The sequence below is a fragment of the Martes martes genome, assembly GCF_963455335.1.
Source record: "Martes martes genome assembly, chromosome: 14".
Taxonomy (NCBI): Eukaryota; Metazoa; Chordata; class Mammalia; order Carnivora; family Mustelidae; genus Martes; species Martes martes.
This window is the reverse complement of record NC_137902.1, coordinates 49,705,370-49,719,045: the sequence shown is the minus strand read 5'-3', so window position 1 is coordinate 49,719,045 and position 13,676 is coordinate 49,705,370. Positions and strand designations below refer to the sequence as shown.

The 13,676-nt window shown below is 46.8% G+C and overlaps 1 protein-coding gene across 5 annotated transcripts in view; it reads right to left on the bottom strand.

Annotated features, from left to right (window-relative positions):
- The window catches only part of KCNMA1 (potassium calcium-activated channel subfamily M alpha 1), a gene marked incomplete at both ends in the record, with an annotated part of 724,384 nt that overhangs the window by 220,708 nt on the left and 490,000 nt on the right, over positions 1 to 13,676 (bottom strand). For 4 of the 5 annotated variants that reach the window (XM_080822610.1, XM_080822608.1, XM_080822611.1 and 1 more), the window contains 3 exons: positions 2,534 to 2,625; positions 4,207 to 4,377; positions 6,490 to 6,565. In XM_080822610.1, the coding sequence (XP_080678736.1) occupies positions 2,534 to 2,625; positions 4,207 to 4,377; positions 6,490 to 6,565 (339 nt within the window). Of the gene's footprint in view, positions 1 to 2,336; positions 2,429 to 2,533; positions 2,626 to 4,206; positions 4,378 to 6,489; positions 6,566 to 13,676 lie in introns of all 5 variants that reach the window. The other variant, XM_080822612.1, reaches the window with a different exon arrangement.

Genomic DNA, 13,676 nt, shown 5'->3' with positions numbered 1-13,676 from the left:
TAACATTTCATCAATCTTGTTCTACTGACTGAAAAACAACATCAAACAAAGGGTGCTAATGGCCCTTTATTACCGTTCCTTTCCCAAGCTTATATTTTCTGATGAAAGATCCAAGTGACCAAAGGGCTTCTTTAAACTACTTAGTAATTAGCTTTTGAACCAGGAAACAATGCGTAAAGTAAAATGAACGGTCCCGGTGTTGATGACAGGACCTACTCTCTGTCCTCAGGGTCGGGGGACATGGGAGACCCAAAGAGCACATTAAAAGCAAAGTGTGTATTTTCATAAAGGGAGAAGAGAGAAAGCGAAAGAGAAAAAAAACAGGCTAAGAGGCCGTGATAAAAGATGACGGAGACAGAACAAAAGCCACGGGAAGTCTGTGATCTGAAGTCATCAGCACTCGAGGGTTTGAGTGGAAGTGCCAAGGCGAGAAAGATGACCAGATTGGACTAGGGGCGGGTGAGAGGCCGCGGCTCTGAGGCCCCTCTGGGGCACCCACCGACAAAAGCCACCAGTCACCCAGCCCACCCGCACTGGACCAGGAAAACTATTTAGAGAAAAACATTGTACCCGGAGTGAGAGTCAAGAAATATGGTCCATGTACACATTGGGGCAATTGTCTTTATGGGCTTCTTCGGGGGCTGTGATAAGGAAATGCTGGCTTAGAGCTAGTGGGGTGGGAGGCCATAAAGAGAGCCCAGTTTCTCAGAACGCCTTCTGCTTTATGGCGACCTGTTCACACCTTAAAGGCGAAATGGGCAGAGGAGCTGTTTTCCTCTTGGCAATGGAATAAATGACCAATGGGAATCTCTGGACTTATCTGGCCTTTTGGATCCAACCAATGGCCCAAAAATCAGAACAGCTTGGTTCTCATCTCATCCAGGGTTGTTAAGGTAATAGGAAGAGGAGGGCTCCATTAGAGGGAAGGTGGAGGAATGTGCTGCCTCCACGGAAGAGACGCCAACTGGCCTCCTCTCGCCCACTGTCCTTTGTTCCTTTGAAAGGAAACTGGTGTCCTGTGGGTAGTTCAAGAAAATGAGTTTTGGGTTGCTTTTTTTTTTTTTTTCCCCCACCTCCTCATTTTCTGAATGAAGGACTGGACACCTGAGCTCAGGAGGCTCTGGGATCACCCACAAGAGGTGAGATCTGCTCCCTCCAACAGGACGGTCAGGCTGGGAGGAGGTGAGGGGGAAGGGTGGTGCTATGGTTTTATTTTCTCTTAAAAAACAAAACAAAAAGAGTTCATCTGAAAATGTGTCCGAGGGGGGAGACCCAGTTCTGCAATCAGAGCTTGTAGGACTGAAAACACTGTAGGACTGAGTGATGAGAATCCTCCCATCTTGATCTGGATGGTAGTTACTGAGCGTGCCCGCAGGGACACATCCCTTGAGCTGTGCGTTAACCCTCAAGTGTGCCTCTTACTCTGTGGACGTTTGAACAAAAACAAAAACAACAAAGCTGAGGACCCAAGAAAAAGCTTTTAAAAAAAAAAAAAAAAGTGAAGTAAAGAATGGGTGCCACCAGCCCTGCCTGGCTCTCTGGTGGGGGACAGAGAGGCTGAGGCTCCGCTGTTCACAGAGGAGTCAGCCTTCTGGTTGGTGATGAAGGCTTGCAGTGATTCGGAGATTGGTGGAATGACTGGACCACAAAGTGAGCCAGTCCCCAAGAAGAAAGCGCTGAGGTACAGGAAGCCCAACGAAAGCCTCATCAGGAATAGGACCCGTGCTCCAACATGCCACAGATAGAATGTGTCTTGCCTTGAGGAATCTCAACTATGTAATGAGTCCCTCTGAGGACAAGCTCGGAGCCTCCTGGCTGAAGAGAATCGGTTTCCTGGCTGCTACAATGCCTTGATGCTAGGCCAGGTGACCTTGACCCTGCCCTCCCTAAGGTGTCCCTGCTGGAGGACAATCCCATGTTACTGCGGCACAAAAATAAAAAACAAACAAAACCCCTAGGATGGCATCACATTCATCTGGGGGACCAGAATGTAGTCCCTGAGCCTTTTAATGGGAAGAATGAATGAGTTCGGCTTCCTGGGGAGGGGTTAGAACAGAAAATACAGGCGCCGTGATCTAGGAACCCCTTCCAGGAGAAATGCAGTATGTGTCTCGGAACGACGGGTGGGGAAGAAAGCCATGAACGGGCACACGTCTGGGTAGGCGGTCCGCAGGGAACAGCTTCCTGGGGTAATTCCGACATCACAGCCCACACAGAACATGGCCCTTCCCTCACAGAAGCTTCTGGGAGGGGTGGGGGAGCGGGATTCCTGTGTCACCGCCAGAGGGGCTCTGGAAAGTCACTCAACCCCATCTCTTCTGATGCAACTGACTTACTTTCTGCCTCCATGTTTGTTAAAAGTCCCGCCGAATTTATTCCGATTCAGGATGAGAGCAGCAATTTCGGGCACGTAGCGGGCAAACATTGCCTACATGCATGAAACAAAGAAAAAAGAGCCAAAAAAAAAAAAAAAAATGGCATGCAGAGAGGATTCTACCACAGCGGAGGCAGCAAAACCTCTTGGCATACTTACTTTCTTCCACTAACCGCACTATAGGAGCCCCCGTATTTCTTGCGGTTTCCTATTAATTCTATGATTTCAGGGACGTAGCTGGCAAACATGGCCTGAGGAGAAGACAGGAGACAGAAGAGAGACTGAAAAGACAGGCCGAAGAAAGGGGGTGATCTTTTCAGAAGGGGAGGGGGCTCTAAGATCCGAAAACACATAAGGGTTAGGACTGTAAAGGTGTATACTAATACAGTGGATTATAAAAATAAAAGCACAAAAAGGGCAAGCTCCTGAAAATACACTGGACAAAACAAACATTAGCCAACCTGGACAACTACCAAAAAAAAAAAAAAAAAAAAAAAAAAAAATCACAGGATAAATGCAAGGGAGATAGGAGTAAAGAAACTGACATCCAGCGTTTCTTGCTGAAGGGAAGTCAGTACGAGGGGTGCATGCTGGTGAAATCACACACTCACACACACACAAGGGCAGGAGAAGACCTTTCTAGTTAAAATTCACAGGAGAATCAATGCCTTTTTGAGTGACAAAAGACAGTAAACACCAAAAGAAGATTAAAATAATACATACACTTTCTCTGTTTTAAAAAAAAAAATCACCCAAAAGCACAAAAGGTAAATTTAGGAAATCACATGGGAGGACAGAATAGCAAGGAGAAACACAAATCTGCCATGTTTTGTCCAACAAACATTGTGCTTGTGGCTGGATCTGTGGGTCTCATGACCTGCAGGGACCGCCCCGGTGCGGAGGAAATGCTGGCGCCAGTGGACACACGCACATGTACATTCATATACATTTTGTAAATGTATATGTGCCGTATGCATACAGAACAGAGAGCCGGATATGCATCCTATAAATGCATGTGCGGTGTACACACGTGGAAGCCACGTGCGAGGGAGGATTTAATCACCGCATACGCGGCAAAAATCTCAACTTCAAAACGGGCTACCTTGAAAGACAAAATGCAGCAACTGACGTGTTGCCAGAAATCCCCCTTGAACATTACATCACAACTGACCGTTATGACCTGCAAAGGCCAAAAAAGTAAACAGCGAAACTTTCTGACTTCGGGGGCGGGGGGATACCCCACAGGTTGCTGTGTTGTGGAGCTGGTCGGCTGCTTAGGAAACCACACTGGGCTCACGTAAGGACGTCCCCCTGCAGGAGACCCCTAGGCTTCCCGTCCTCAGCGGGGACCCTACTCTTCAGGGCAGGCCCCAGCCACAGTGTTTGTTGGAAGTTAGGGGAGGATCGTGAAGGGTGTGGGGGAGCTCTTGAAACCGCAAACTGTCTAGAGAGTGTCCACAGAGTGGACTGGGTCGGGGACAGCAGCTGTCTTCCCTGAGAATCAGCTGCTGAATTACGTTACCAAGGGACAGACACTCTCACTTAATAAGTGAGCATCCCTTTCTTGAAGACCATTAGATTTCCTCCCGGTGAACAGGCTCACCCCGACAAGGGCAGGGTGCCTGGGTCGCTGGGAAACGAGTCTAACATACCTAAGAAACACGCAGGAAAGTCACCATTGCGTTTGGGTTTACTTAGCCCGGGGGTAACACTAAGGCGATCACTTGCTGGTAATGCAGAAACACAGAATCTAAAATACAAAGCTTTAAAGAAATGGATCGTAGAAAATATTAATGACCATAAAAATCAACATCATAATAAAGAGTTTTTACCAGTCCCCCGAGGATGAAGAAGACCATGAAGAGGCGCCCAAGCGTGGTTTTCGCGTAAACGTCCCCATAGCCAACTGTGGACATGGTGACCATGAGTAAGTAGACACATTCCCAGTATGTGAGAGCCTGGTTGTTCTGGAAATTCTCCCATGGGTCCCCTGAGTTCTCCACCTAAAGCAAGGGGACAGGGAAGGGGAAAGATGACATTGTGTACGTAGGATATACCAGGAAACCAAAACCTCTAGCGGCCTCAGCACCAGGTGTCTGCGGCCCTGGGTGAGCTTTGCAGCAATGACTCAGAACCTCCGCACAGGTCATGGAGAAAGTTGGGGGGACGGGGGGGGGGCGGGTAACACACGCGTGTCTTCCAGGCTGATGGGGCAGAGAAGGGGAAGGAGCAGAGATAAATATCCCTAGTCCGGTTTTCTTCTCATTGTTGAAGATCTGAAGCCAGCGGAGTCTGAAGGCATTGCCCCCGGCCACGTTTTACAGCATTACCTTCAAGGAAAGAGCCAGAGAGCCCTGCCCTGCCCTTTCTCTGTGAGTTCCTGTTCAGTCTCCGAGGGCCTGGCTCATGCGCTCCAGAAGAAATTAGAGACTCTCCCACCAGGGGCCTCCTCTTTTCATCATTTTGACCAAGGCGATGCCTGGTGGGCTTCGCTCATTCAGACCTTACACCTGAACCCCCATCAGCATCTCTCGGAGTCTGACTCTGCTCTCCTGGCTTCACAGAATGTCAGGGATGGCTCTACCCTGTAGAGGGCAAGAATTTCCCTGAGCGCACAAAGGTCGAGCTTTTGAGAACAATTTGCTTTTGCGCAACCCCTTAGACTGAGGGTCAGCAAGCTTTCTCTGTAAAGGACCAGATGGTAAATATTTTCAGCTTTGTGCAACATATAGTTTCTGATTTCTGTAGCAACAACTCAACTCTGAGATTGACGAATCAGTCAGAGACAATACTTACACTCAAGGGGGAATGCATGAATTGGGAGCCCTTTGTCCCCAGGGGTGCAGCGCACCCAACTTCACATAACACCTTACCTTTCCGTCAATTTGATCCACCAACAAAGCTGTGAGGGAGGCAGGAGAGACACTGTAGCTACTACTCTCAGGAGACAGGGAGAGATGTGGCTGGAGCTCCAGGTCTTCCTGGGATCCCAGCCCTGCCGTACACCCCACGGGCAGTGCCTGTGACCCACCGGCATGGCCCGTGTGGGCAGCCAGCCCCCAGGCCCCCAATCCACCAGGCCTCTGGTTCTTCCTCTGCAGAAAGTTTCCAAAACCAAAACCGAGCCTCTTTCACACATCACTTCTTGAGCTCAACGTGCCATATTCACGGAGCTTTCCTGGTGGAGCAGAAGCTGCTTCCCAAAATGTACGGTGAGCTCACCTCACGGCACTACTGAAGACCAAATACGGTGATGAGGGTATTACCTACTAAGAGTGATTTCAGCCCAGAATTTCATCAGCATAAAAGGGTGGGCGGGGGGCCTTCAGATCTAGTGACTGAATGAGAGCCCCGGCTTCCATTCCAGGCCCGCCTCCCATGATAATTACATAAATCCAGATGATGGGAGGTAACTAAAGGTACCTTCCTCCCCTTAACACACACAGAGGCTTAGGAAAGGGAAGGCACATTTACTCAAAGCTTCAGAGCGAGATGAGGCTCCTTCCGGTTTTAACAGTTTGTGCTCGTATGAAACACACTTCCAACAAAAGCTGGTCCCTAAAAGCAGGAATAAAGGTCTTCCTGGAGGAGGTGCGAATAACTTGACTTAATAATGGAAGCCTTTCAAAGAGTCATTCATTTAGAAGAATTAACATTTTGGAGATGCAAAATAACTTGACAAGTAATCAGGCAAAAGAATCAGAGGTGGTTTTTTGTAAGGGGGAAGCGGAGAGAAATTGAGGAATCTGAATTTGTTGTTTATTAAGAGATGTGGGTCAAACGCCCAACTTTGTCGTGAAGACCTTTTCAAGTGTTGGCTGAGGACGCACTGCCATCTTGTGGCTTACTGGGGTTACTGCAGACAGGGTGAAAAATCCACCAAACCAGTGAACTGAAAAACGCAGGTTAATGAAGCAAACATCATTCACCATTTGGAACTAGTTTAGGGTAAAAGGGTTGGAAACCCAGACAATGGCGCAGTTGCTTCTCCTGCTCCTACATTCTGCAGCGAGGCTGAAGTTTCCTTCAGAGAGAAAAAATTTAAGTCATAAAATGACGCAGGGACGGACTTACTGCAGAAAAGCCAGAGCTGAAGCCTCGTCAAAGATACTTACCAAATGGATGAACCCTGCTGCTGTTAGCCATGTGCTGATAAATATGGAGAGCAGATTCACCAGCTTGATGGAATTACTGTGCAAAAGAGACAACAAGCAAAATCCCCAAGTTACAAGAGAAGACCATGTCCGGGCTGCCTTCCAGAGTGACAGCAATCTTTAAAGGACAGGCCGCCCACCTCTAGTCCCCACTGTTTCCTCCATCATAAAGGAAGGTCCTGGAAGATCCTGCATTGGTAGGTAGGGACAAAGCCTATAGAAAAATGACATCTGGGCCATGAAAGTGGGTTTAATTTTTCCTTAATTAAATTTTATTTTGAAAATTTTTATGGCTACAGAAATATGGAAAGAACAGTATAATAAACACTTACATGCCCTTCTTCTAGAATGAGCAATTAATATTTTGGACATTTTGTTTGTATTCTTCATTTTCTCTTTTTCTTTTTTTTTTTTTTTTTTGGCTGTATCATTTACAAATACAATGTAGACATTTACAAATACAATGTAGATATCATGACATAACCCTTAAATACTTCAGCATTTAACACCTAAGAAGGACACTGTGCAACACACTCTACAGTTGTCATCCCCAAGAAAATTCATGTGAATTCAGGAATGTCATCTAAAATATACTCTTTCTTTAGAATTCTCCAGTTGCCCTGAAATTGTTTAGTGATATTTTCATTTTTTTATCCTGATACAGGAACCAGCAGAGATTCAGGAATTGCATTTAGTTATTATGTTGCTTTCTTTATTCCAGGGGTCAGGAAACTTTTTCTATAAAGGGACAGACAGTAAATCTTTTAGGCTTTGCCAGTCACAGAGTCGCTGTGGCAACTATCCTATTTTGCTGCTATAGCGTAGAAGTCAGTAAAAGAAGGATGTGTCTGCATTCCAATAAGGCTTTATTTACAAAAACAGGCAATGGGCTGGATTAGCCCTTGGACTATACAGTTTGCCAACCCCTGCTTTCTTCTCCTTTCATCTGCCCCCCTGACCTTTTTGTTGGTTCCCCAGGACATTTAATCCTCAGCGCACTCAGGTCAGCTGTCTTATAGAATTCCCATATTCTGAATTTGTCTGATTGTTCCCTCATGAGTAGATCCCATTTAAATGTATCTGTTAAGAATATCTGCCTGAGTTGGCATCACATCAGAAAATCTCAACTCCATTACACTAGGTCCAGTCAATTGATTAAGGTGGGAACGTGAAATCTTGCTACCAAAAGGAGTCTACTTCCCTTTGTAATTAATATGTCATCTACGCAGTGAGAATCTGAGACTCTATGAATATCCTGTTTCTGCACAACCTCCTGCCTAATAATGTCAGCATCCATCAGTGTCTTTGAGAGGATCAGTTAGGACTCACTAAAGTCTAAGCACCCTGAAAGCAGAGGCTTTGTCTGCCGGGATCCGTGAGTACAGTGAGTGCCTGGCACATAGTAGGGCCTTTATGCATAAATCCTGAGTGAACTGGTCCCTCCCCCTGCACTCTTCCCTCTTGGCTTCACCCCGTTCACTCCTGCTGGGGTCTAGCTCCTTGAACAGCGTTGTTGGCAGGTCACTTCCCTATCCAAAGGCTCCCTGTTGACTAAAATGTTGTTTCCAAACTCCTTCTCTCCTCAACACCTGCTGAAGTTTCGGGTTCACCTACCACCTCTTCAACAACAACTCTTGAAACCTCCATCACAGCCAAACGTGGGGCCTCTGTCTGTTTATTCTACTACCAAAGATGGTCCTTCCTATCTTTGCAAACATTTCCCTTTCTCCGGAGTCTGATTCAATCCCCACGTCCTTGGTAAAGGCATCCCCGCACCTGGGATATGAAAGGACCCCTCCTGGCTCTTACTTCCAGCCACTCACTGGTAATCAACCCCATTGTCCAAACACAACTTTTGTAATGTTGTGTTAGATTGCTGTCTGTCGCTTGTGTTCCTGGCTGTATCTTGCGGAAACAAACTCTGTTTTCTACCTCTTTTAATATCTCTGTAGCAGCAGAATGCCACCCCCGGGTGGTTCCGCCCATCATTCTTGACTGATTGTTCTCTGCCCTCTCCTACTTCTTTCTTATGTGGAGCCAATGATTTAAAACCCAAGAGTTTAAAGGACATAGTAACAGTAATAAACAGTAACGGTTCACACTGCTCACCGTTCTAAGTGCTTCCGGTGTATTCCCTCCTCTACTGTTCATGATGACCCTGTGACGTCACCCACACAGGAAGTAGTGAGTTGGAATGTGAGCCGGGGCACTTTGACCAGAGTGCACCCTCTTGGGCACTACAAAGTCCTCTTGGCCCCTGGCCTGCAGGGTCATAGACTGGTGTCCGTCAGAGTCTCCCCTGGTCTGTCCCTGTGCCCCACGCACAGAACAGGAAAAGCTCAGAGAGAGCTGCCCCGATGAGGAGAGACTCTCTTAGACATATTGATGAAACTCTTGAACTTCACCAAAAAAGAACGGAAAAGAAAAGTTCTGGTAACTCTATCTACCCTGGGGTCACTCTGTGGAGGAAGGCAGGAGGGGGCTGCGGTCCAGGGTGGCCCGGGGGTTGAAGGAGAAGCCCCTCAGTGGAGGTGAGGTCAGATGAGCAGTTCCAGAACAGGGACGAGGCCAGAGCCCAGTTGGCCTTTTTCTTTATTGTCTTTTCTTCACGGAATTGAGCAAAGCAACCCACAGTCTTAGTTTTTTCTAGAGTTGGTTCTGACAACTCCAGGAATATAGAGCCAAATATTTTAAAACTTTATTTGATACTGATCTTTTGAAATGTGCGGAATGACTTCCTTCTGGTTCAAAAACAGAAAAACAATAAAAATGTCCACTCCGTCATTCTTAGCCATCTCGACAGTTGCCAGATTATAAGAGCTGCCTATAAAAATTGCCAATATTTATCGAGTCCCTATTATATGTGCTAGGCGTTGTGTTGAGTTCTTCACTCCCCTCAGATTTTTACCATTCTACCTTTTGATGCAGGTACTATCACTGTTCCTCCTAACCAAATAAGGAAACTGAGGCTTGCCGGAGAAGACATGTTTGGCAGGTGGTGGGATTAATATTCGAACCAGCCCTGTCTGACCCAAACCCTAGTTAATGCAATAATTGAGAGAAGCCACACAGAGTTCTGTGTCTATTGCTCTTGGGTTTCCCACATCCCTTCCTCAAGGACAGCCCCGTCCTCAGCCTCTGACCTGGGTGGGTGTCACTCCCAGGCTCCCACTTCTCCTACCTGGGTGGCCTGAACCACACAGGCCGATGGGGGAACTCTCAGCTCTAAATGGCTATGAAGTAGGGCTTATCGGAAGCATTTTTAAGGAATGGAGTGGGAGAAAAAGAATCTGACTCCTTCTGAGATTCGGGTGCAAAAAAAATTATAAGTCTGGGGCTCTGGAAGGCCATCTACCCTGGAGAAAGCCTGCCTGAGAATGTGACCTGATGGGGATAAAGAGAAAAGCAGAATCCTGATGGGAGACTTTGAACCCCTGGATCTAGACATGTCTAATTCCGTCTTGAATCCCCGTCATTATCAAGGCTGGTTCAAAGTAGAGTCTGTCCCTCACAATTAAAGCCATCTGCTCACGACAGGAGGGGTAAAATCCAAATTGTTCTCAGAGAAGCTAACAATTGATCGGGTCTGTAAAGTAGGTCCGGGACCATTTCTACCTAAGAAAAGAGGGTGGATCCTGTACCGCCACCAACTGTGCTCAGCAGGATGCTTAGCTCCATGGCTCTGCAGCTTCTGGATGGACCTGGCGTTTACAAGGGCAAGCACAGATCTGCTAAATCCTGGCCTTTGTCTCTCTTCCCAGATGCTACCATGGTCCTGCAACCATCTCTAGGTAGTTTCTGAAGCTGTGAATGGAAATCACCAACTCACCAAAATAGTGTTTAAAATCTTCTATGTCAGCCTCTCCTGAGAGCCGAGCGATACCATAATTCTTGCCTTTTGTTCCCTAGAGCAGCCTGTCAACCCCAGAGGCCGACTCACTGGACTTCCAGAGCATTCTCGCTCTCGAAGGATAACCCCCCACCTCGCCCATCCAGAGACTGTCAGAGTAGAAATAAAATGAATGGATCTAAAGCATCCACCCAACGAACTATCAGAAGCAGAAACTCTGATAGCCAGTGAACGCCAGTTCATTGCTGCAGCTGGAACATCAACTAGTTCCTCAGTGGGGAGGCAAACTCCGGCACACTCCTCTACTTTGTGAGTCCTCCAAGGTGTGAGCTAACACGGGAGAGGGAGAAGCAGATGAGGAACAGGTAGCTGGCATCTCAGAGAAGCATGTCCATATGGTCCCCGACTTCACAAGCATTCAACTTCTAACGTTTTCGGTGTGAAAGCCACATGCCTTCAGAGACACAAGATTTTGTGCTTTGAATTTTGGTCTTTTCCCAGACTAGCGATAGGCAGCATGATTTCTCTTGTGACCCTGGGCAGTGGCAGTGAGCTGCAGCCCCCAGGCAGCCACGTGATCACCAGAGCACACAACTGACACATAACCACTGGTTTTCACTTCTGGTACAGTATTCAGTAAGTTACGTGAGATAGTCAGCACTTGATTATGAAAGAGGCTTTGAGTTAGATGGTTTGGCCCCGGTGTGGGCCAATTTAAGTGCTCTGAGCACATTTAAGTTAGGCTAGGCTAAGCTACAATGTTCCAGACATCAGGTGTATCAAGTGCATCTTTGACTTGGGGTATTTCCGACTTACAATGGGTTCATCCAGACGTGACCCCATTGTAAATCAAGGAAAATCCGTGTTGTTCATTTTCCGAAAGGATAATTAAATACCAAGCTGGTTCGCTTGCACACTCCCAGATCCTTGGAACCCAAACAAAGCAGTGCCTGACCAATCACCATGCAGAGCCCTCTTGAGATATTAAAATTGTTGTAGCCTTTGAGCCTCTTGGTGCTTTGGAAAAACAACGTAAATACGATGATTATTAATTTCTAAATGATTGTCAGAATGCTATTAATAGTTCTTAAGGGAATTCTTGCTGTGCATAGAAACGTTCATCATTGTCATGGAAAGAGTCCATACTCAGTACTGAAATCTGATCATTTTTATGGCATTAACATCATTACAGATTGCTAGCATCAGGAATTTGCTTTCCAAATTAAACTGTACAGCCAGTCATCTAAAAGCCCTGTGAAAAGGATGCAAGAATAAGTCTTAGTGGACTTTATCTATACTCTGAAATTTGAACCTTACCAGGTCACACAGGACTCCTTGGGGGGAGGGAGAGGGTAGCAGGGTTAAATTTGTGTGTTCTGTATGGCAAAAGGGCCACTGGAAATAGGCACAGGTTTGTGACCAAGGTCACAGGTCTGAGCCAAACATGAACTTCCCAGTGATTAGAATATTGGAACCATTCACATTCAAGCCCCTTTCTCTTGCCTTGAGGGAAGAATGGACTCGGACCTTATCATGAGAACCTAACTCATCTAAAGGAGAAGTGAGTTAGGGGAAATCGGAGGGGGAGACAAACTATGTGAGACTATGGACTCTGAGAAACAAACTGAGGGTTTTGGAGGGGAGGGGTGTAGTGCATTGAGTGAGCCTGGGGGTGGGTATTAAGAAGGGCAGTTATTGCATGGAGCACTGGGTGTGGTGCATAAACAATGAATTTTGGAACACTGAAAAAAATTAAATTAAATTTAAAAAAAGAAAAAAAAATCATTTTCATGTTGTCTGTTATCATTTCTGGGTCCCCAACTCATGAGTTCTCAATAGTCATTAGAGAAATTTACATGACTGGATACAGTGAATGCTCCAAGGGCAGGCACAGATATCTTTCTGTTCCTACAGATCAGAGATCTTTCCAGGACCTCGTACATGCTGGAGGAGAGAGAGTCTGTCTCTTTCTGAAAGCATAGCTACAAACCCAGAGCTAGCGTGCGCCGTCTTTGTCCTCACTGTATTTATCAAGACATGTTTTGGTTAACACTGAAAAATGTCATTCACTTTCTACAAAACAGGGCAAATCTGTCTCTGCTCGGCTTGTCCACTATTTTCCTCCTTTGTGGCTGAGTGCACAGCCAGGTGTCAGTGGCTTTATTTTGTTTTATTGTTACCTCTGCTAGACAGATGCAAGGTATCCACCCCTGAAAACTCAACTCATGAGACCACATTGAGATGACTGGGCTGAACTACAAGCAAAATCAAGTTCTGTCCATTCTGCCCCTTACATACTTCTCCACCCCTCTTCCTGCTCTCCACCCCAACCTGCACTGCTCAGGGCCATTTCCTGCTACCATGTGCCTGGACAACTGCCCCGACTGGTCTAATGGTCTCCAGTTTTAGATGCCTCAAACCCATCATACAATTGGTGGACTAGTCGATCTTTCTAGAACGTACATCTGACCACATTCCTGTCCGACTTAAACCCTTCAGTGATCCCCTCTCGCCGTCCGAGTTAAATCTGTGAAGCCCAGGAGCCTTCACGGTGTGGCCTCCACCGGGACAACCCCTCCATAATGAACCCACCTCCGTAATGAACACTCTTTTTAAAGAACTTAACCTTGGAGCCGTTTCCAAGGTCATATTTGTAGTACCATGATTTTAGTTCTCCAAATGCCCCCCCAAAACGTGTGGGTTAGGTAAACGACGGTGCACACACACCATGGAATTGTCTGAGGGAAATAAAAGTGACATGGGAGAACGCTCGTAATGTCTGTCTCAACCACAGGTGGGGGTGGGGAAGTTACACTTTATCCTTTATGCTTTTCTATATCTTATCAGAGAGCACAGGGTGGGGAGGGACAGGGGGCGGGCAGGGGGGGATCCCAAGCAGGCTCCCCACCCAGTGTAGAGCCTGGGGTCGGGGTCATTCCCACAGGGCTCAATCTCACAACCCTGAGATCATGATCTGAGCTGAAATCAAGAGCTGGATGCTTAACCGACTAAGCTACCCAGGCGGCCCAAGCACGGTCTACTTTAATAATTAGTAAGGCCATTGTCATTTGAAATAAATTGTTGGATGACCCACGTTTTCATCATCAACATATACAAATCAAGTGAGATGTGGAATGACAGCCTTTAAAACCGAGCTCCTTATTTTGCTCTGGTGCAGAATAATTACACGCCCTCTCCTCGGTGAGTCTGCTTGCCGGGGTGCAGGGCCACTGATGCACCGCCAAAAACTTGGGCAATGACATGGAGGGGACTCTGTTCCCTTCAATAGGCCATTTTC